Raw genomic sequence first — 23,160 nt, 5'->3', positions numbered from 1 at the left:
TGTCAAACATTGCTTCAAATCTTTGCTATTCTGATAGTGACAGCATAATGTTAGGACTGTTAACAAGCTTTGGATGCTTAGTATTCTGGCGCAGCTTTTCCCTTGGAAAATTGGAAGACCTAGTCGGGAAAAGACACTTTCTTCCTCTTTCTAATTCCACAATTCCAAACATTGAAAGATCTGTGTGTTTTTATTTCAAAATTGAGTTCTATACCCATGGAGAAGCTCTGATCACTCTTAAGATTTTGACGTGAACTGAAAGATTCAAGAGGTGCCATTTGGTGGTAAAGTCACTCTGAACCTTTTGACTAATTCCTATTGTGATTGCATCCTCTCAAGAGGAAGCTGTAGAATAATACAGCTGACTGTTTAATCTTCACACAAAGGTGCATAATTGCATGAAAATTACATGGGACTCAACAGTAAAAAGGCAGCTGTGTTTCTGTGCTGTAAATTCTATGTAATTCTTTTGAATTGTGGAATTGGTTACATTCAAAGATTTGTACATTGTTTTTGTTTAAACCATGAGCTCTATACCCACAGCAAAGTCTTGGTGACTGTTGCGATCTTGAAGAAGGCAAAGGACTGATCATGGTACAGAACTGTTACATTAGTCTTAATATAGAGACGCAAGCAGTTTGATAACTGCATGACCTGCTGTGATATGAAAGGGTTTGTATTTGAATGTTCCCAGACCTCCAGAACCAGTCTGAAGTCAGGTGAATAATTTGTAACTGGAAACCAGTATTCATTGAAAGAATTATTACTTTGAAAGAACATCAAAGCTTGGCAAACATCCAGGCTTTTTACTGCTTACCTTTAAAATAGACGTCAGTCATGGCAACAACAACTTGCATTTTTATAGCCCCTTCTAAAATCGAAAAACACCCAATGCACTTCAGAGATGTAAGCGCAAAATGCCGCAGATGCTGGAACTCTGAAATGGGAACAGAAAGTGCCGTGTAAAGAAACGGAGGTAACATTTCAGATCTGTGACCTTTCAACAGAACTGAGGCTTGACAGCTGCAGAAGTATTGTGAATGGAGGGCCAGGTTGAGGCAGTTGGGATTTACTTAGCAGTTATAAGTGATGAGAGTTTTTTTCCCCCAGGGCTGGAGACAGAAGGAAGTGGCATCGGAATGTGGTGGTGAGGGGTACAACCGAGTGGTCAGAGATGATGTCTGATGAAGACCATGGGAGTTGAGACCACTGGAGATGGCAAAGCTGAGATGATTGTGAATATGGATAGAAGAGCTTATAGATTTATGTGGAAAGAGAAGTTTTGCAAAAAATAATCAGAAAAGGACAGAAGGTTTAATTACCAATGAATGGCTATTGGGATAGATTTCTAACACAAAGCAACTTGAACACTGATTAGGTTTGAATGTTGTTGGGTACTGATGAGACATTAACCTTTGCCTGATCATTTTATGTAATATGGTGATCCTTGGTCTTTGCAGTTGCTTCGCCTTGTAGCTGACCGTATGGCTGCAGCAAAGGATAATACTTTTGTTCTGGTCATACATCAGTTTGCATTTATATATGGAGCCTTCAACATGGACATCGCAAGGAGCCTCATAGATAATCGTATGGAAGGGAGAGGTGAATAGGGTTGACTGAAAAGCTTGGTAACAGAACTAAAAGACTTCTGATGCTGCTGCACATAATGACAAAATGGAACACAATGCAGTTAAATTTTAACGGGAACGGGGGAAACCTCCCTCAGTTAGAACTGGATCATACCGACAAGGAACATTTCTGTTTCAATTAATGCTTCTGTGGTGAGCCTCAGTGCCTTGGATTAGGGAGTTCTACTCAGTCCACTGACCCCCCCAGCTGAAAAGCGGTGTGTGGATATCTGGTGAGAACATGCTTGGTTGTGTTCCCCCTCTGCCCTCTCCTGGTTTGACTACCTTATCAGTGAATGCACAGCAAAAAGCTAGTCGTAGTTATAAAGTGCTTTGGGAAGTCTTGACACAAGGCATTTGTTCTTCCATTTTTTTAATGTGCTAGTACTATTCCAGAGTAATGTGAATTGCCAATATCTGGACATCACCGTTATTCCCCTTTCTCTTGCAGCTTGTTGGACTGTTACTTATCGGGGTAGCAGCATGGGGCAAAAGTTGCGGCATTGTTTCCAGTATAAACGTCATTGGTGGAGTCATTGCCGTGGGAGTGTTCCTGCTTCTCATTGCTGTTGTCGGACTTGTGGCAGCAGTCAATCACCATCAGGTTATGCTGTTCTTTGTATCCTTTCATTGGTTTCTTTGGTTTAAAAACAAATTTAGTATGACTCTTCCAAGCTATTCTTAAAGTCATAGTTATACAGCACAGAAACAGGCCCTTCGGCCCATTGTGTCTGTGCCAGCCATCAAGCACCTATCCATTCTAATCCCATTTTCCAGCACTTGGCCCGTAGCCTTGTATGCTATGATGTTTCAAGTGCTCATCTAAATACTTGTTAAATGTTGTGATGGTTCCTGCTTCTACCAGCTCTTCAGGCAGTGTGTTCCAGATTCCAACCACCGTTTGGGTGAAAAACATTTTTCCTCAAATCCCAAACAATATTCTTGTTCCATTTGTAGCCACATAATTTGTTGTCCTACTCCTAGGTCTTTGATGCCACTGTGAACACGGCCCACTAGAAGGTTAGTAAAGGTGACCCTTGGTGATTCTCTAACCTGCATGGAAATGCCTGGCCTGTGCTCTCTGCTTCCCAGCAGAGCCATGCTTGCGATTAGGAGCATAATATTTTGAGTTTCCGTGACACAAGGAAAATGCAGAGATAATCCTTAAACGATAACTGAAAAGAATGATACTTTTTTTATTTGTTTATGGGATGCGGGTCCCTAATTGCCCTTGAGAAGGTGGTGGTGAGTTGCCTTCTTGAAGTGCTGCTATCCTTGGGGTGCAGGTACACCCACAGTGCTGTTAGGGAGTTCCAGGATTTTGACCTAGTGACAAAGAAGGAACAGCGATATTGTTCCAAGTCAGGATGGTGTGTGACTTGGAGGGGAACTTGCAGGTGGTGGTGTTCCCATGTATCTGCTGCCCTTGTCCTTCTAGGTGGTCGAGGTCTTGGGTTTGGAAGGTGCTGTCTAAGGAGCCTTGGTGAGTTGTTGCAGTGCATCTTGTAGATGGTACACACTGCTGCCACTGTACGTCACTGGTGGAGGGAGTAAATGTTTATGGATGGGGTGTCAATCAAGTGGGCTGCTTTGTCCTGAATGATGGTGAGCTTCTTGAGTGTTGTTGGAGCTGCACCCATCCAGGCAAGTGGAGAGTATTCCATCACACTCCTGACTTGTGCCTTGTAGATGGTGGACAGGCTTTGGGGAGTCAGGAGGTGAGTTACTCGCCACAGAATTTTCAGCCTCTGACCTGCTCTTGCAGCCACAGCATTTATGTGACTGGTTCAGTTCAGTTTCTGGTCAATGGTAACCTACAGGGTGTTGATGGGGGATTCAGCGATGGTAATGCCATTGAATGTCATAGGGAGATGGTTAGATTCTCTTTTGTTTGAGATGGTCATTGCCTGGCACTTTTGGGGCGCATATGTTACGTGCCACTTATCAGCCCAAGCTTGCTTTAAGACTTCTGCCAAAAAGGACCACAGTTGTATTCAAAATGAAAGTTGGCTGATTATGACACCAGTAATCCCTAACTCAATGATGGAAGCAGCCTTTGTGAGTCACATGCTGTGTAAATAAACTGAGAAGCAATCGAAATGTTTCTTGAGCCCTTGTTGGAGGCGTTCTCTTATCAAAGATAAGCCCTGGAACAGAGCGTGTCACTGATGCTATGGCTGCCATCCTAGTTTTGTTAGGATTTTGATAAAGAGCAGTGCAGGAAATGGGTGAAATATTCACACTGTACACAGTCTTCTTCCAAACGTGTGTATAGAGAGTATTTTGAGCTGCGCTGGTTGAATAATTTGAGGTGATTGCATGCTGGCACAGTATTCAAGTTTACTTTATTTAATAGTTTTTTTCCTAGAAAGTATTGATCCAATTACACTAAAACGGCACCTATGTCGATGATGGCGACATGTTCAAGGGACCAGTTTATCTAATGAAATGTATGGGCAGATATTAAATTGTCTCTGGTATAACAGGAAAATATTTTTAAGGTGTGATGGGGTGTACCATGGTGTCACTTCACATTAAAGTCCCTTGCCATGTCTGTAATGGATTGGGGTCGTACCAATCCAGTTCTTGAGGGGGGTGGGGGGGTGGTGCAGGGGTGCGTTGGGGAAGACTTTAGTGTGTTTCTTAAGTTTGGGTTTAAGACACAATATTGGAACGCTGTTGTGAAAGCCTTTGCTCTGCATTTAATCAGTGCCCTTATCTTGCCTGACAGCAGTTGAAGTCGAGACAAGGTGAAAATAATAAGAACATTTCACCAGTAAAGAATATTAGAAACAGGCTTTATGAGCAGTCAATATAAATGTACATTCTAATCTGAATTCTTTCAGCGTTGATTTTTTTATTTACAGTAATTCTCCCTCCTTGTTTCCTTAACTTTGTTTTCACTCCAGTACATGGTAATTTTATTCCTGGTCTTTGTGATTCAGTTTGGAGTCTCCTGCTCATGCCTGGCTCTCAACCGAAGTCAACAGGTACCTTGTCATTTGTTCCTACAAACATGTGGAGTGTTGTGGTTGCCTTTTGAGAAGGCCTGGCCTGTTGCAATTGTGCAAATGATGAATATGATGTAAGAAGCTTGGCAAGTCCAGACATCAATCCAAACTGTGCCTACTGCTCATCCTAGACCATCATATTCCACCCCCCACTCCTTCACTATGCCCCCAGGAGTACAAGTGGTATAATCAATTTCCTACTTTATAAAAACTCTTTGAAATGCATGGTGCATTTTTTGGATAAAGGAGTATTTTTCTTGCTATTCTCAGCACAGTATTCAGTGTTGGGATATAGCAAAAGGTCATGAACCAGAAACATTATCCTTACTGTGTGTGTGTGTCTTCATTTAATACTAGACTGTCCAAGTCTACACCCCATACATTTCAAACTATTTTGGAACACAGTGTGCCCATAGGACCATTTTTTTCCCCCTCTACTGAACTTCAGGAAACCCAGTTCTGCTCTTGTTTGATGTTGACATGCATTATGTCTCAGTAGGAGTCACTGGGAGATGTCCGAAACAGGAGCTAAGAAACCCCTTCCAAGTCCAGAGACAGGCCAGTTGTAGCACCCGTACCTCCGCCCTGCTTGAGAGCAGCTAATTTGGGAATGCAAGGGATTAACTCAAAAACCTCCCTAGTTTGTGGCTCAAAACTGGGTGATGCATTTTTGAATTAGGGTGCACACGCAATATGATTTTAATGTAGGGGAGAAAATGTGAAATTATTGTATGTCTGCTTCGAATTAATGGTTCCATTTATATGAGAGCATTATACCGCACCTGATCTGGTGAATTCTACTAATTTGTCATCTGAATATTCAAAGCTTATGGTGCTTCTGTACAGGCAGGCTTATTTGGTAATAAGTCACTAAAATTGTAACTTTGGTTAACTATATCTGAATATTTAATTAATCCTTGCATGTTAGATATTCAAGGAAGTGAAGATAAATTCCACTTGAGGCTGTAATTGTCTAAATTAGTGATAAGCTGACATAATGTAATACTATGAACCCCACTTTGTGTTGCCAATCACTACTTTTGCTCTGCCAGGTTAAGACCCTCTATTATGCCACTGTCTCCAAGGTGATTTTTTTTTTTTAAATTTTAAATTGCTCCATTTATTGTGAACCTCTTTTAAAATGCTCTCTTTATAACCATTTTTTGCATAGGTCCCAAAGCCAGTCATAAAAGATCTAGTGTAGGGATAGAAGCACTTGTTAATTGGACATGTTTGGGTAAATTTCACTCCTTTTGAACATGACCCAAGCTACATTTGCTATAGCTGTGGCTGTTGTTCACTTGTGCTGAAAACATTTTTTTAAAAAAGAGTTGGAACTGCTTATTTTATAGGTGAGAAATTAGTAGAGCAACCTTTCACCACTACTAAAGAGAGGATCCTCTGTGCCACACTGTTTGACAGTCCATCTATCTTCTGTAGGACCAGAGTTGGAATTTAACACAGACAGATGGGGATCATGGCCTCCTCTCTTTTTTTTCAAAAAAAGGAAATGTTCTTAATGGAAGGGAGGGGAGTGTGCCAGTCTCTATGTAGCACAGAGGGAGTGGATTCTTTTCAAAGCAGGGTAACTTTATACATGATTGGTGAATTTTGTTTTTAGTGGTGTTGATTGGCAAAGGAATGTTTGCCAGGGCACTGGGAGAATTATATACTTTGCTTCCATTGATGCTATGGGTTGTTTAAAGTTCACCTGAATATATAGCTGTATCTTGGTTTAATTCCTTATCAGAAATCAGCACCTGCATCAATGCAGCCCTCCCTCAGTCCTGCATTGGTATGTCAAGTTAGATGAATGAACTCAAACTCCCAGTCTGGGACCCAGAGATAAAACTCTTGCTCTGCCCTCTTGATCCTCCAATCAGAATTGGAACTCTAAATTGAGCAGAGATTAGTGCTGTAAATACACCAAGCCACACCTCCTCCAAAATGAGCTTCTATAAATAGCTGAGCATTTGGGAAAAGAACTCAGTCCCTACTCCAACGCTTTGGTCTTGAACGGAGGTCCAAACTTTGTAGCTAACCTCATTGACAGTCTGTCCCACCCACTCAGAATGCTGCTACATTTAGGGCTGCATGGCGGACTTCAAAAATGACATCAGAAGTCAGTGTGTTGTGTGACATTGATTTATTTTTTGCTGTCTAGGAGAATCTGCTAAAGTTGACCTGGAACAGAATGTCAAATATAACCAGACATGATCTAGAAAACCAACTGAATTGCTGTGGATTTATGAATGATACAGAGAATATTGCAACCTATGTGACTGATTATTCAATATGTCAAGCAGTGAGTAATTTTTCTTGTTGGATTATTGGCATTGTATAAATGCATGAAATCAACAAAGCAGGAGTTCCCTGGACAGCGTTAAAGGGTAATATAAGGGTACTAGATATGGTATGTACTTGCTCTATAGTAGTTTCAGGAAATGGACCCCACCAATTTTTGTTGTCAGAAATGTATTGGGCTCCTATTCATCCACTTGAGTCTTGATTTGAAATTACCTGTGTAGAAATAAATAGGTCACTGCCACAGTTTGGGAATGGGTACAGGTTTGAATCAGATTCCACTCTTAGGAGATGGTAGGGGTGGAGGGGGGTAAATGAGGGAAGGTTGGAAAGGTAAATCATCCTTGGGACAATGCATTGGTGGCCTAGGAGGGTATTAAAGTTCCTCAAATTTCCCCCACCCAAACAAAGTTAAAACTAGCTTTTCTATGTAAATCTCCACACTTGTGCTATTCAGTGAAGTGCCCACAAACCAAATATAATTGAGGCAGAAGGTTCATGTTTGAAAGGAATCCTCTGTAGTTATTGAACAAATGCAACATTCAGAAAATAAGTGTAACAGCTGCATAGATGTTGCCCTATAAAGAGTTTCTGTGTAATCTTTCTTGCCTGGTGAATGTTTTTTTTGTCTTTTAAATGCTGTGTGCCTAATTTTTTTTTTTACAGCCATGCAGTCAAACCAGTTGTAAAACTTGTGGGAATGTCATGCTGATGCATTCTGGCGAGGCTCTGAGGATTCTGGGTGGAGTGGGACTTTTCTTCAGCTTCACTGAGGTGAGCTTTGTTGTATTGTAAAGTAATGGTGGATTCACTTCTCCCAAAATATCTTGTGGAGGTACAATCTTTTAAAAAAGAGAAAAAATTGGTTTCTCATCAATGCCACTGAGCCATTGCAGTTCTTTGTTCTGGGTGTAAAATCCTAAAGCTCACGGGTGTGCCAGCAATCCTGTCTTGGGCCATTTTGATTTTCTTCAGTTGGGTTTCTGGATATTTCTAAAATATAAACTAGACTGTAAAAATATCATTTTGACATTTTCCACTTGTTTCATGATGTGGGGCATTAATAAAGATTTTTTACTAATAAATTGTCCTTGTATATTTGCATCACTAGCAGTTTCAAAGTGTGTAGTCTCAAGTTTTCTGATGGGTCGTATAGAATACAAAACTAAAGGCAATCCTGGCCAGTTATTGGAGCCCTACCAAATTCACGGTTGTGAAACATGCAACACGGACTGTGAAATTTCGGGTCCTCTGAAATCAGTCATTTTGTGAACGTCACGTTTTATTCATTGACACAAGGCTCACCTTGCTGATTGGGTATCTTGCAAACTTAGTGCGTTTTAGTGGTTGACACAGGCTCACCTCCATTGATTAGTAGATGAGGGAGGGCTTCTGATGCAGTTTTGAGAGAAGCAGTTTCAGGTATTGGCAGACAAGTGAGAATGCCAGAATGAGCAAATCCAAAACGGCCACAACCATTACTTCAGTACATCGAGTGAAAGAATTTGGAAGCCAAATTCTGCATGCTGATGGTGGAATACTGTTTTTTGTACAAGTTGGCTAGACGGCTAGTGTGTGATGCAAAAAGACGCCAACGGTACAGACTCAATCTGGCTGTGGTAGTTCATTGAGGCCTGCCTCCTCACCTGGCCCCACGCTTCTGGAGTGGTAAACCTCAAGCTATACATCACCAACTGACCGTCTCAAATGGGAGAGATGCCTATGGTCCTTCAGGACTATGGCTACAACAACAAGCTGCAATGTTTCGTTGGATCACACGGCAGGCAACAATTCAGTGTCACTTCGAGTCCAAAAGCCATCACAGCAGAAAGAGAGCATACAACATTGCATTGCTGGAAAATGAACATGCAAAGAAACAATGGTTTCATCTCTAAGAAGTTGACAGAGCTCAGAAAATCGTGGGTTGGTTACAAGTAAATTGTGGATGCTTTTGCAAGCGCAAACATACCATTGGAAAAACTTGATCACCCAAAGCTGCAGGTGTTCGTTCAATGTAATGTGCAAAATGATGGTTGCTTGGCAAGTGCCAATAAACTACAGCAGGACTACCTGCCAAAGGCGCTTGCTACACATTGTGAGGTGATGAAGTATCTGATTAACGCATGAGAATCTTTGCAATTATTTGTGAGCTGTTAATTATACCAGTTTCCCAAGCAATAATCAAACCCGTTTCAAAATACGGTGCAGATTTCAGCAAAGTGTATGTTTTCATTAATGACACTGCAACTTAAATTACATCTTTCAAATCTGTGCTCCATGGTGTAATGCCTAATGCTGTCCATATTATTACATGTAATGCACATATAATTTCTTGTCAGTGAACTGTGGAAAAGCGAGTTTGGTGAAGTCGACAAACTGGTCAGGTACATGCATAAAATCTTCAAACACTGCCCTAGCTACAAGCTTCGATACAGGCAACACATTGCAAATGCGGCTGAAATTGGGGAAACAAAACATCGCCGTTCCTCCAGAGCCAGTAATTACACATTGGAATTCTTGGTTTCGAGCAGTTCAGTATCATGCAGCTCACCTGAAATACGACTCAGACTTCATCTCGCGCTCACAGCAAAAACAGATTTGAATAGACATAGTAACCCTTCCAAACGATGCTCAGCTTAGTGAGATTCCATTTGTTGCCAAGAATGCTACACGACTGGGATTTAATCAATTGGTTTGAATCTCAACACGTCACAATCCACAAAGCTTACAAGAAAGTAATGGATGTACTATTCTGGGTTGAAGCACAGTCAAAACAAACAACACTCTGATGCTGAATTAAATGCCTGTGATCAACAGGTGTTTTCTTGCATGGCAAAGAAGCTTAAACAATATTACTGCTACGGGAAAGAGTCGAGCAGCAAAGTGGCTTGGAGGTTTCAACAAACCTCTGTGGCGTTCCTGAAAGCTGTGCATATCTTTGACCCTGCACAAATGCACCTGTTGATTGTGGATTTAGTTTGCCATTCCTGGCTTTGACCAGAACTGTAGACTGGAGATTCTTGCTTATAAAAGCATTGCAAAAGAAGCAGATTGTACTTCGCCTGTTCAGTTTTGGAACTCTGGAATAAAGCATAGCTATCCGATCTGAACCCGAACAGACCAGACGACGTGGGTCGAGTTTGGGTCGGGTCTGTCTTCTGGGTCCGGCATTTGGGCTCGGCTCGGGTTGGGCTGGACGCGGACACAATGCTGCCTTGCTAGGGGAGGAAGATTCTGCAGGAATAGCCTGCTGACGGAATGGAGGATCACATTTGGACAAGGTATGTTTGATATAATTAACCTTTTATTACGGTGGTTGGGTCGGGCATGGAGAAAAAAACAAAGGACTCTGGCCTGGGTCAGGTTTCAATTTCATACCCGAGTAGGCCTTTACTGTGGAATGCAGAATCCCCCATCTTGCAAGGCTAGTGTGGCGCTGTCTGACAGTTCCAACAAACTGTGGATGTGGAGAGCTATGACTAAACACTGACAGTTGTTCATAGAGCAGAGACAGGGAATGAAGAAACAGTTGCAGGTTGCTCCATGCTCGCATTCAACCACTGATCTCAGTGAGTTCATATATAGTCAGCTTTTTACAATAGTTTTTGAGTATACAATAAATGCCATTTGAAACCAGAAACTACCCCTTCTTGTTCTAAATGGATCATTTTCATGGTTTGTTGCAACAGTGAAATTTATGATTTAAATGTCAAATCGTAAAATTCACAATTCTTAAAATGCTGTGACATTTGTAAAATTGACTGAATTTGTAGAGCCCTAGTTACTAGGGTAGCGACTAGTAGCATAGAGATTGGAGGGGTAGGGGCTGAGAGGTGCCCCTCAATCTGAGCAATAGCGACAGGAGGAAAGTAGAGTGCCATTGGAGGATGAATGTCTAACACAGACCTTGGATCAGAGCCATGGTAGGTATTGGAAATGGGGCTCCCAACGTTGTCGTAACCATAAGCAAAGCCATCGAAGATCTACATAGAGGAATTTTGCGGGGCTCTGGGAATTGCAAAATAATACATTTACCAATCCAATATTCTGGTGATTGACTGTAATTTTAAAAATACATTTCTGATTTAACAGTTGCGGTTTTGAATTTGTTAATCATTGGTATCAATGAGTGGCCAGGAGGTCAGTTTCTGCATGGAGAGCTGTTAATGATCAAAGCAGCCCTGAGTTTCACAAAAAGTCCTGGATTTTTAAATGCTATAATATCCTTTGATTTCAAGGTGTGGATAATTATTTACTGGCTACAGTTTATATGATCGGAACCTATTGCTCTGATTACTGCTAAATAATTGCTCTGGGATGTCCATTGTTCTTTGTGTATGCTTTCTCATATTTTTCAATTTGCAAGGTTTTTTCATGTTGTGTTAGGTAATGTACCAGTAAGGAAGAATGGAAGGGGGAAAACATTTCACTACACTTCTTTATTTTGTGTTTTTGTTCCTCAGATCCTTGGAGTTTGGCTCGCTGTGCGATTTCGGAACCAGAAGGACCCTCGAGCAAATCCTAGTGCCTTTTTATAGAACCCTCCCCTTTCTCTGCACTCATGACCATTGTATCCTCTAGCTGCTCATCAGAAATTATCTTTCCCAGGGATTATTTTCATCAAAGCTCACAGGGGTATGTAAGGCCGAAAAAGAATGTCCATTTACCTTCATTAACGCATGATAGGATGGAGCAAATTGGCCAGACTGCATGAATGATCGTGATACCATGATTGACAAGACTCTGATGCTTTGGGCTGTACTAACTAAAAGCACCGTCCTCGATACGTCCCTGGTTATGTGGCTATACTCGACTAAAACAGAACTTGAAAAATGTGTGCAAACTTTTGAAATAATTCTTAGAAATTAGGCCAGAGCTTGCTGTTTCTTCATGTACAGTTAAATATACTAGACAAATGATGCATAATTACAGCTACTATTAATGTTCAGCCAGTTTTTAGGCTTGTTAATGGAGGAGAATTGAGGGCAAGAAAGAAATTTAGAGTCTCCTCCCTTTTAAATAAATGTTTTAACTGATTGAAAGAGCCTTTTTATTGTACAGAACTTTTACAAGGAATACTTGTCACAATCATCAGAGTTTAAACTTGATGGTAAAAGTTTTTAATTTGCGATGGGAGAATCAGTAGGAGCAACCATACAGATTTCAAACTCAATGGATGTGTAGCTTCAGCTCCACTGCTACTATGGGGCTGTGCTAGTGAAGGTATTGGTTCGAGTCATGCTTGTAGTTACACAAGACCCATTTCTTTGGCTACAGGTTAGTCAAAGCAGAAGCTAACTTTCCAGCTTATCCACATCTGCTCTGGTGCCTGAGACAAGGGGGCATGATGGACATTCTGGCCAGCCTGGGAGTCTCCCTTCTCCACTAACTTTTCTGTGGGGCAGCCACAGTTTTGTAGCTCTATTCAACCTGGCAACTGCAAGTGAGCAGAATGGTTTTGAATTGGGGTCAGGGGGTGAGAGAATAAATGTGAAGAGTTAAGATTCTCAATGGCTTATGTTCATCTTCAACTGTCTGGCTTTGGTGTTTAAAGTGTTATGTCGATACCATTGAAATATGATGTACCATACTTTGATTTTTGTTAGTCTCCCTAATTGTTTTGAGGGAGCATTCTAAACATGTATGGAGCCATGTTTGATTTTTGTCAGTGTGTCCTAGATCACAATGCTGAAAGTTGAGACTACACTGCCTTTTTATTTCCTGCTGTACAGAGCAAGATTCCACACTAGAATACAAGGGGATGGAGCAGTGTCTTTTTATGAGCTATGAACGAAGTGCAGCATTAGTTTTATAGGGGCCCTACACTGTTAATTAATTGAGTTAATTTGTCTGTTGCCTTCACCTCTCTTTGTATGATGTGCCATTAATTTACATGGCAATGTCCACACAGAAAAGTAGAGAAATACAATCCCCAAACTGCTGGCAATCTGAGTCCCTTCAATTAACATAGGTTTGCTTTAACTCTAATTTTCCTGGTCAAAAAGACAAAGGACCCTGGTGCATGTTTTCAATTTTCTTTTTCACTGAATGGAAGCTGATCAGGCATGAAGTCTTCAGCTTTCACTTATGGCTAGTTCATGCAAAAATGACCTTGGCCTCAAGGTTCATCAGTGAAGTGAAAAGCAGCTCAGTGCTTGACCTTTTGACAACTACACAATGGAAGTTTGAGGTGAATAAGTGATCTTGTTAACCCAAACAGACCCATTCAAAACCAGTTAGTTGGTTGGCATTACATTTGGTGAACCAGTAATCGTGAGACTTGGGCTAATCTCAGAATCTAAATTTTTTTTTTTTAAGTCTGGAAATAAAAAGCCAAGTTCAGTCCAGTGCTACCCACAGCAACTCAAGGCAGCAGGCCACAAGGGGGGGGGCAATTTATCCTGAGAATCAATTTTAAAAAATTGAATTCCTTGGAAGTCAAGCTTGTATTAATTACTAATCCTTCACTCAGGATGTTGTGTACAAATTGCATGGAGTGTCCTCTCTATGTACTCCTGTGTATTCTGTACTGTTTTAGTAATGAAATTATACATTAAATTATTGAATAGCTCAGTTGCCAGAATGTTGTGATACGAATAGCTTGATCCTCTGTTGAATATTCATTACATGCTAAGTTAATTTTTTAAGGGTATTGAAATGTTTTTAGCCAAAAGTAAAACTGCCTTTTATTAAGAGGTATCAGCTTGAGTGTCAAATATCCACTGGTAAGGAACCTAAAAATGCACCCACCCATCCCTGCCCCATCCATAGAACTGGGCTGTCTGGCTGAGGGTAGTGCATTGTTAATTTTTTTTTTTTTTTTTTAAACATTAACATTTAGAAATCCATGTGATCAGGCAAATTTTGCAGACACTTTGCAAGGGCAAGATACTGGGTGTGAAGCAGTTTTGTGTAGAGATTTTTAATTGAAAGCACCCAGTCTCTGGCAGGGACATGTAGCCATAGAGAGACTCCAGCAGACAGGATAAAGGAGATGGTTGGAGCATTATGTTGGTAATGACCCAGCATTGCATGAGTTGCTATATTAGTGGACTTGGAAAGTTTGCGGTTTGCCTTTTTTCTCCCAAGGTGCAAGCAGTTCCTGGGGGGAGGGGATTACCAAATGCAGGAATTGGCATAGGATTTGGTTAACATTTGTGGAGATCCTCTTGTGACACAGGAGGGGAGGGTGAATTTTCTTTTGCCAACGTGAATAGTTTAGGTAGTCTCCCTTCTGTGGTTAGTATGTTTGAGACTTGGAGGGGAAAAGATAGGAATATGTGATCATGCCCACTGTGGGTTCTAGAAAGTGTGAGCAGGACCAAATCTATGTAGTAGTATGCTTCTTATGGCAGAAGACAGGTAGTTTATGGAACTTTTCTGGAAGTGTTTGGTATCCTCCTCAAAACACACCAGTGTTTAAAGTATGTTCATGCTAAGAGTACCAGCATCCTGTTCAGAAAGATAGTCCAATGCTAGGGCAAACCCTGTATATTTTAAATGATTGTGGAAATCTAAAGCCCTTCAAGGAGATTGTTGGGCAAATTCTGATGGATGAAAGGTTTGATAGTATATTCCAGAAGTTCAGACCAACAAATAATTGCAGTACAATGGTTTACTGTACAAAATTAAGTGAAAACAAACTTCTGCAATAAATGCTTTACTAATTCATGAATAACACGGTCAAACTTTGGGCGGGGGAGGGGAAAGAGAAAGGAGCATCACCACAGAACATGGGAATCAAATACAAATCCACATTCCACCATCTGAGTTCCTTAACTCTTGTGTTGCTGTGGGGAAGTGTAAAGCAAAGGCTGGGATGCAAAAAAGACAAAAATGCAAATTTTAACCAAATCAGTCTTCAAGAATTTGTCAAAGGGACTATTTTGAATTGGATGTCAAGGACACTGCTCTTTGGAGGATCTCCAGTGTCATCTTGGTAAAAGTTTAGGGGTATAGTACTTAACCATACTGTGCGACAGGATAATACCAATGTAGTAGGTTCCAAGCTATGGCGGATGAGTAGGGAGTGGTGGCTCAACGTTCTGTCACAGAATCTCAGGGGAAAGTGTAAAACCATATCAAAACAAACAATGTGCAAGAAATCCCTATATATATTTTTCCAGGTTCCCACTGAGTGTGAACAAAGGCTGGATAAGCTGATGTTCACTCCAGAAACACAATTGGCAATTATAAGCATATACACAATAGAATATTGGACCTATACATGGGGTGGAAAGTCACTGCAAAAAATTACTCCTTGGGTAGAAATTAACATTTCACAAATAGTAAATGTGGGCAGTTTTACTTTGTTTTTTTTCTCCCACACAAGCACATCAGTGTAAATAAGTTCCAAAACACTGACTGCAACTCTCCTCCCCTCCTTCAGTCCAAAAAATTTACAAGCACCCAAAAAAGCCACACTTCATTACCTTTGGACCATTGTTTTATCCCCATTTTATTTAGATGCAGTTCCTCCTAAATGGATAGTTTCATTACAGTCTTAATACATACTGTATATTGTGCATTTCTCCATGTGCCAAAATACATCGACAGCTAAAATGTAAATGGAACAAATTATTTAACTGCCATATTTTATGTATTTTCCAACTTGCAGCACTAAGGAAAACACCCAGGAGGTTATGGTGGTCCACCCACAGTCACATGGTGCTTTGGAAAGGTATTACTAAACTCTAAAAAGGATGATAAAGGCTTATTGTTTTGAGTATCCTCATGATTGGGATAAGGGCCATCATTTTTATTTGCCACCAGGGACACATCAAATGAGTCCACTGATTCTAGTGCATTGGAATTGGTTTATGGATGCGTGGTTAGGGGTCCCCTTAAACTCAGATTTTTGTAAGTGGAAACTACCCTTTTAGATTATGTCAAAATTCAGAGACCCAGAAAACATCAAGATTTCTCAGCAAGCGATGAAAATCCAAGTGGATAGAAAAGCTAAGGCACACAGTTTACAGCCTGGAGACGGAGTTAATTTTGTTGCATTTGCCTAGGGAACCATTGAAAGCTTGATTCAGTGGACCTTACTTCAGTAAGAGGAAATTTAGGGAGGTGAACTATTTGGTTAGTACCCCAGACAGACAGAAAAGTTAAAGGGTGTGTCACGAATATGTTGAAAAGATACTCGCACCATAAACTTGGTCAGTCAGTGAATTACATCAAATGACAAAAGACAAAGTTAAAGATAGCGTTACTTTTGAGGAACTGGAGGAAAGGAGCAGAGAGTGAGAACGATCAGATTGAACCCCCTGTGGTGAAACTAGCAAACACAAGTGTAGAAAATCTAAATACAGATCTATACTTTCTGAACCACATAAAAGGGATATAGCTGAACTGCTAAAAGAGTTAGTCATATGTGCAGATAAGCTAGGTTAAACTCCTCTGGCTATTCATGGGGTTGATGTGGGAATAACCACACCCATTAAACAGAACCCTCATCAACTCAATCCTGATGAATTGGCTCAGGTCAGAAAGAATGATACAATTGAACCTAGTCAAAGTAGCTGGAGTTCACCAGTGGTGCTAGCACCAACTTAGAAAATTCAAAAAAATCAACAGCACTAGATTATGTCAATGGAGCCTACTGTTACAAACATTTACCCTAAAGATTGTATACGTTGCAGGAAAGAGCAATGTAATTGCCACTGCTCTATCCAGAATTTAAATAAGGGGTATAATGGAGGCAAACAACTCAAATGTAATAGTCACCTGTGTAAATGGTAATGAAAATATTTACAATTATGTGATTATGTTGCATTTTTGAGAGGAAGTTATGAACATTGGATCTTATAACGTGATTGTCCTAAAGATTGTGCTTTTTGAAAGTTCAAGATGGAGTCCAGAAGGTCAGCTGACCTCACCTCCACTCTGCAAAAGGTTACAACAGAGAAAAGATCAAAGACTGTCTTCTCAAAAAAACAAGAGACTACAGCATTAACACCAGAACAATGGGTTTTGCCCTCCCTGACTTTTGGGTTGTAAAACAAGGAATTAGTAACTGAGAAATTGCAAGTGAACCAGGTACGTGTCAACACCTGGGAATAATGAAAAGGTCAGAGTGGCTTTGTGAATCCAGACTGGAGATGGAGAACACCTTCTCCCTTAAGATAAGTTGCAAAAGGCTGTGAAGACTTAAACCTGTTTTGAGAGTCAAAGCTGGCAGAAGAATACAGGACCCATGGGATCACTGGGCAGCGCAGTGGTCAGTGGCGCAGTGGATAGCACCGCAGCCTCACAGCTCCAGCAACCCGGGTTCGATTCTGGGTACTGCCTGTGTGGAGTTTGCAAGTTCTCCCTGTGTCTGCGTGGGTTTCCTCCGGTTTCCTCCCACAGCCAAAGACTTGCAGGTTGATAGGTAAATTGGCCATTATAAATTGCCCCTAGTATAGGTAGGGGAATTGAGGAAGGTGGGGATGAGAGGGGGTAATGGGATTAATGTAGGATTAGTATAAATAGGTGGTTGTTGGTCGGCACAGACTCAGTGGGCTGAAGGGCCTGTTTCAGTGCTGTATCTCTAAATAAAATTACATTATCCACAAATGTTCAGGTCAGAAGTGCTTGGAGAATTAAGCGAAGAGAATATTGATTTTTTTTTTTTAAAGTCTGGGGCGATGCAACCCATTGCAACTGGGAGGAATTGACCACAAAAGGATTGAGTCATCAAAAAGGATTGTGCAACATACATGTGTTTGAATAAGTGAAGAAAATACCTTTATTTGTAATTTGGGGTATCAGCTACTTTAATTAATTTAGTTAAGTGGTTATAAGAAGTCTTAATGAGAAATCTTGTCATGTAATTTGTTAAATTTATCTGGGGGTTCATGTTTCTTATTTTTCACGTTAATCGGAGGTCATAATTGAAACAATGTAACGCTTAAAAAATGCAATTAATGCCTTTCTAAAAGTTTCAAATATTAAGACTGATATACTTCCAGCTTTGGGTCATGCTTGGCTAGCTTGTATTACTAAAATGAGCTTTCTTTTTACAAATCACCTGTGCAAGATACAATTTTTGCAATATTGTACAGACACAAGCACATCATCTCTCTTCCACCTCCCCCAAAAGATGAGGAGCCCTTGCTGGCATATGGTATCCACTGGCAATAGGTGCACCATCTTCTCCATCTAGCACTTGCTCATGAAGTCCAAAAAAAGTGGGCATATTCTTAAAAATCAGAGCCAGCCTATTCAGGAGTGATGTCTGGAAGCATTTCTTCACATAAAGGGGAGTGGAAACCTGGAACACACTCCTCTCTTTTCTGCTGTGCCCCCCCCACCCCCCAACCAAAAAAGGGTCTTGAGGCTGGGGGTCAATTAGAAATTTCAATGCAGAGATCGATAGACTTTTGTTGGGCAAAAAGCTATTAAAATTGTCTTTTGTAGGAGATGTTAAACCGAGGCCCCATCGGCTCTCAAAAGGTCATCGACCTGAAACACTAACTCAGTTTTTCTCTCCACTGATGCTGCCTGCCTGACCTGAGTAGTTCCAGCATTTTCTGTTTATATATCTGGGATGCACTTTACTGATTAAATGAGATATTGTTTCCTCCATGTATCAAAAGCATTGAAGGGTCCATTCATTTTTGTGTTGTACCCAAGGGTGATTTTCAAGAAGTTTTTTTTTATAAATCAACTGCAATATTGACAAATCATAAATCCCATTCATTGTACTATGCTCCCATGTTTGTATTTGTGTGTGAACATCCAAATAGAGTCCATTTTATCACAACAGATTTACTTAAAAACTCAGCCTCAATAAGTAGAGCAATATTTCTCAACCACTCAGTAATGAGCAGGGAGCATATTACTGTGTAATTATACTATACCTCAGCTGAAGGCCAACCTGTATTTTATTTAATAGCAGGCTTGCATCAACTGTAAATGGATCCACACACCCAACTGGAGGGTGGCATTCAAAAACAGATTACCACTTTCTGGTCTCAGTTGGGGATTTATTCCAGGAAAGGTTGGGGGGTGGGCACAGGCAGGCTTGAAATGAGCAACAAGTCTGATTAACGTGCGATTATAAATCCATTACAGAAACCCTAACCCATGACAGTATTCTACTGCCACCAGTGATTAATGTGAACTGCTCCATTAGAAGTCAAGACCACTCCTTGCTGAAAGAAATTATGGTCTGCTACAACCCTGGTTAATAAATTACACCAAACATGGTTAGATCTGGCCATGTATCCAAGTGCACACCAGACAGTTGCATGCCAATCAGCACCTAAAGAATCAGACTGTTGGTGCAGTTAAAAAAAGGACTGGCAGATGATTGCTGGCACTAGCAACTGTAATTACATTACTTTTAGAAAGCATACTAAGGCCAGATGACCATTACTACACCAACTGTTTCAACACCCAAATCCAATATCCGAGTTAAGTGTCCTAGCTTCAGAATCCTAAATCCAATTTATAATGCCCATGTCATTAACGTGATCCTTTCTAGCATTCTTTAGCGAGAGTTCAGTATGGCATAACTGGGAGGAGCTGAAGGGGACCCTTGAAGCAGAATTTACTGTTGATGATTTTATTTTACAACAAAGTGCTTTCCATCTGGTCATGCACAGATAGAAGTAATGTTTGATCTACCTAGGCAGCTAATTTAGTTCGTAGTAAACTTGGACACTGAAATATGTCTGTAAATAAAGAATGATAACTCAAGATCACTCATGTAACTGAATGAAGTGACTTCCCTGTTGTTGCCATTTAGGAATAAGAAGCAATGGAATAAGTTTTAAACAAAAGCTGATGGCTTTAGTAACAAATTACTTCATCTGCCTCTACAGTAACTTAACAGCAAGTTATATTAATAAAAATGGTGAGCAGACGCACACTACATGTAATGGACTCCTGAAATTAATCAGTTACAACCCTGTTGGCAGTCTGGTCAGTTTCTCAATCTGAAATGGAGAGGCTGCACCTCATTACAGATCCAAATCACATTAGACTGACCTAGGAGGGCACAGCTGACTCAAGTGGGGCACTTTTTTTTTATTGCAATTGAAGTTTGTACTTATTGCTTTCTCAATTTAGTCAAAAAAAAAAACTACCAGTAACACTCACTCATACCACCAGCTACAGCAATCCTACCCAGAATGGTAGGATTTGTGGAATTCTGGAATATCTGCCTGATGTGAGGAACATTTTAACACTCTTTAAAAAGGCAGATTGCCTAATTAATGCAATTGATACCATTTGGGGGATTGCCAAAGTGAAATACTCTGCTAGGGGTATTGTGCAAGTCAGTTCCTCCCCCATTGCAGTTCAGCAGAACAGAAATGGAAGTCTCAGTCTTCGGGTAGGAACACTGGGGCATGGGAGCCACTGAAGAGTTTAAGTGGAGAATTTTGAACCTTTGGTGTGATCTTACACAAGTTTAAAAAAGACAAAAGTTGTGTTAGCCTGGGCACTCTGATGCTGATTTTTGTTTTCATCTAACACTGCATTGTTCTATAAAAAAAGAGTTTTATGAAGCCTGGAATCTACTTCAGTCAACTGGTGCTCTCCGAGGCATTGACTCTGTTCCTGTGACTATATTACATTGTGTAAACATTCCCTACGGAGGGTAAACCATGGACTGGCCTTTAATATGTGGAATGAGTCTTCAGACTGTTACAGTAGCTATAATTGGAATAATATCTGACATTCAGCACCACAAATGGGTTTCTCCATGTGCCCTGGAGTTGCCATCAATCATGGCTCCCATGCACCAGTAAAAGCAGGAGGTTTGGGAGGTGGTTTTAGTGTGTCTGAATTTCAATTTCGTATTGCGCATTTCAACAAATGCAGCATTGAGGGAGTGCTCTACTGTCAGAGGTTCCATCTTTTACATGAGGCATTAAACCAAGGCCACATCTGCCCCTTCATGGGGGGCAGGGAGAAAAGCAATTGGCCCAATGTTCCAGCAACTTGAAAAAAGAATCATGATTTTAAAACAAAGTTTGGAGATTGAGTCACTGCAATATTATCACGGTACATGATATAATGGGCTGCTGGAGCACAATTTTTAAAAATGGCCACACAGACACCAGGCCAAGAAAGCCTTTCCAATTAAAAATATTTTGTCAATCATTGGTCAAACAGGATCTTAAATATCAAAGCAGTCAGGATTCATGGGGAATGGCTCCTTTAAGAATTTCAATACATTGTTAAATAGCAGGGGAAGAGAGAATTATTTTTCCCCACACTTTTCTCAGTTGCCAGGCAGCGTGAAGCAGCATGCAGTCATGGTGTTAAAATACCCCTCTGGGTGGACGCCTTTAGCTTCTGCTGGTGTGCAAACTGAGTCAACTTCAAGAGAGTCATTGCCCACCCGTCCTTTTAAAACGAACCTTGCCAGAGATGATGCAACCTACCAATTAGAGAGTGGGTGGCAGTGGAGAAAGCAAGGCAGGTGGCCGATATCTACCTCCTCAGATGACTCCAAATTCCGAGCACCTGTGCTCAGTGCCAGGTTGTACTTCCACCATGCAAATAGAAGGGCAAACTCAGAAAATGATGCCATACATAGAGCTGAAGGAGCAAAGAAATCTCATTCTAACCACTGTGGACTGCAGTCCAGGGGCAAGAACCACCCCAGTGACACCTTCCAGGTTTCATTTTCTTTGCCCAAAGAAACAAGAGTTTTACAAGTCAACCCAAGAGAAGGAAAAACATCTCAAACTATGGGAAGTCCTTGGTTGGTTAATGCCATTTCCTGCTTACCCCCCTCCCTCCCCTCAGCTGTGCACATCTGTAACAGTAGCACCTAAAGGTTCCCTTCCCGTGCAGGCAAAGCCACAGGCAGTTTCTTTTCCACGGGTTACTATTAATCGTCTTAAACTTCAGGACTTTGGCCTTGGAAGTAAGGATGTTGCAGAGCGTCAAAGGCAGAGATTCTTTTATAGGGGTTGAAGGCCAACAACTCCTGAAAGAGAAAACAAAACGCCAGTGAGTTCCTGAATACTCACAGCTCAATAAATATACCTCACCGATGACCTGTCACATCAAACCTTTTTTTTTTGGTTAAAACAATGTGCAGGTAATTTTCTCAAAAATAAATTCATTTAATTTCTGGATGTGGGGGTTGCTGGGAAGGCTGGTATTTATTGCCCATCCCTACTTGCCCTTACATAGTGGAGGGGCTTGCTAGGCCCATTTCAGAGGGCAGTTAAAAGTCAACCACATATAGGCCCAGACCAGGCAAAGACAGCAGGTTTCCTTCAAATGAAGGAAAAGAGTGAACTAGTTGGGTTTTTAACAATCCAACAGCTTCATGGTCACTTTTACTAGTACCAGCATTTTCTTTTTTTTTTTAAAAAGAAAGCTAAAACACAACTCTGTCTTTCTCTTCACAGCTGGCTGGCCTGCTTTCTTTCCAGCATGCTCTGGTCCTCACTGGGCTTGGAAAACCAGCAACCAGAACTGACAGCTTGATGAAGGGCAGCCATTCAACCGCTCAAACAGTCTGAATGACTGAGCATGTCCAGTGACCATGGAACTGCGAGCAACAAAGCCAATCGAATATGGAAGAAAATTATCCAAGGAGCAGTGCTCCAGTCAGACTGCAACTAGGAATCACCAGAACAAAAGGGAGACAATCAACTCCTGGCAGCAGTTCAGAAGAACCACATGGCTGATCCGTAGCACCAGAGGACGGAGCTGAAAAGACTGGAGAAACTTGGCTTTTCAGCCTCAAAAGGAGGCAAGCTCACTGAGGTATATAATAAATGCTCTGGAGAAAGTAACGGCAGAAAAGTAAACCGTGACAGTAGGATAGTGGAATGGCAGGGTTCATCAGTTTAAAACTAGAAGACAAACGAATTAAGGTGGACCAAACAGCTTTTCTCATCTGTATTTATCTTGTGATGATCTACAGTCGAGTTCTATACAAAGATTTAATCCTTCGGATATCCAGAGTTATTCTTGTACAATGTGATTACTGATTCTTTTACCCACTGCTGCTCCTCTAACCAGGAGAATACACAAGCAGTCAAGGACTTAACTCTTTAAGACAGGTCACAATGGGGGTGGCCATGAGAGAATAGGACATTATTGCACTAACATGAGCCTGCAGAGCTGGTGCACAGACTCCACCGCATCCCAGAGCTCAAGCGAATCCCTGCGACTAGATGCTGCAGAGTCCAGGCAGTACCCAGAGAGTGGAAAGAGTCATCCTGAACTGCCATGTTGTGTCAAAAGTGGGAATAGAA

General features: G+C 41.0%; 2 protein-coding genes across 5 annotated transcripts in view; one reads left to right on the top strand and one right to left on the bottom strand.

The window, feature by feature from the left end:
• Nucleotides 1-817: 817 nt before the first annotated feature.
• The window catches only part of cdk4 (cyclin dependent kinase 4), a 55,192-nt gene continuing 32,849 nt past the window's right edge, over nt 818-23,160 (bottom strand). For 2 of the 4 annotated variants that reach the window (XM_068024437.1, XM_068024438.1), the window contains one exon: nt 21,692-21,875. In XM_068024437.1, the coding sequence (XP_067880538.1) occupies nt 21,786-21,875 (90 nt within the window). In that variant the 3' untranslated portion in view covers nt 21,692-21,785. Of the gene's footprint in view, nt 938-13,022; nt 21,876-23,160 lie in introns of those variants that run through there. The other 2 variants (XM_068024440.1, XM_068024439.1) reach the window with 2 other exon arrangements.
• tspan31 (tetraspanin 31) lies at nt 2,152-13,516 on the top strand. Its single transcript, XM_068024441.1, has 5 exons — nt 2,152-2,247; nt 4,538-4,618; nt 6,804-6,944; nt 7,610-7,717; nt 11,407-13,516. Exons 1-5 carry the CDS (start codon nt 2,236-2,238, stop codon nt 11,479-11,481), a joined length of 417 nt encoding a protein of 138 aa, XP_067880542.1. The 5' UTR covers nt 2,152-2,235; the 3' UTR covers nt 11,482-13,516.

This window comes from Heterodontus francisci, chromosome X (assembly GCF_036365525.1).
Source record: "Heterodontus francisci isolate sHetFra1 chromosome X, sHetFra1.hap1, whole genome shotgun sequence".
NCBI lineage: Eukaryota > Metazoa > Chordata > Chondrichthyes > Heterodontiformes > Heterodontidae > Heterodontus > Heterodontus francisci.
The sequence above is the reverse complement of the archived record's forward strand: the minus strand, read 5'-3'. Positions and strand labels throughout refer to the sequence as shown.

What these genes read in the sequence shown, in the direction of transcription:
- tspan31 (XM_068024441.1), top strand. An exon ending in CTCTCAACCGAAGTCAACAG is followed by an intron (nt 4,619 to 6,803) that starts GTACCTTGTCAT and finishes TTTGCTGTCTAG; the next exon opens with GAGAATCTGCTAAAGTTGAC. An exon ending in ATTATTCAATATGTCAAGCA is followed by an intron (nt 6,945 to 7,609) that starts GTGAGTAATTTT and finishes TTTTTTTTACAG; the next exon opens with CCATGCAGTCAAACCAGTTG.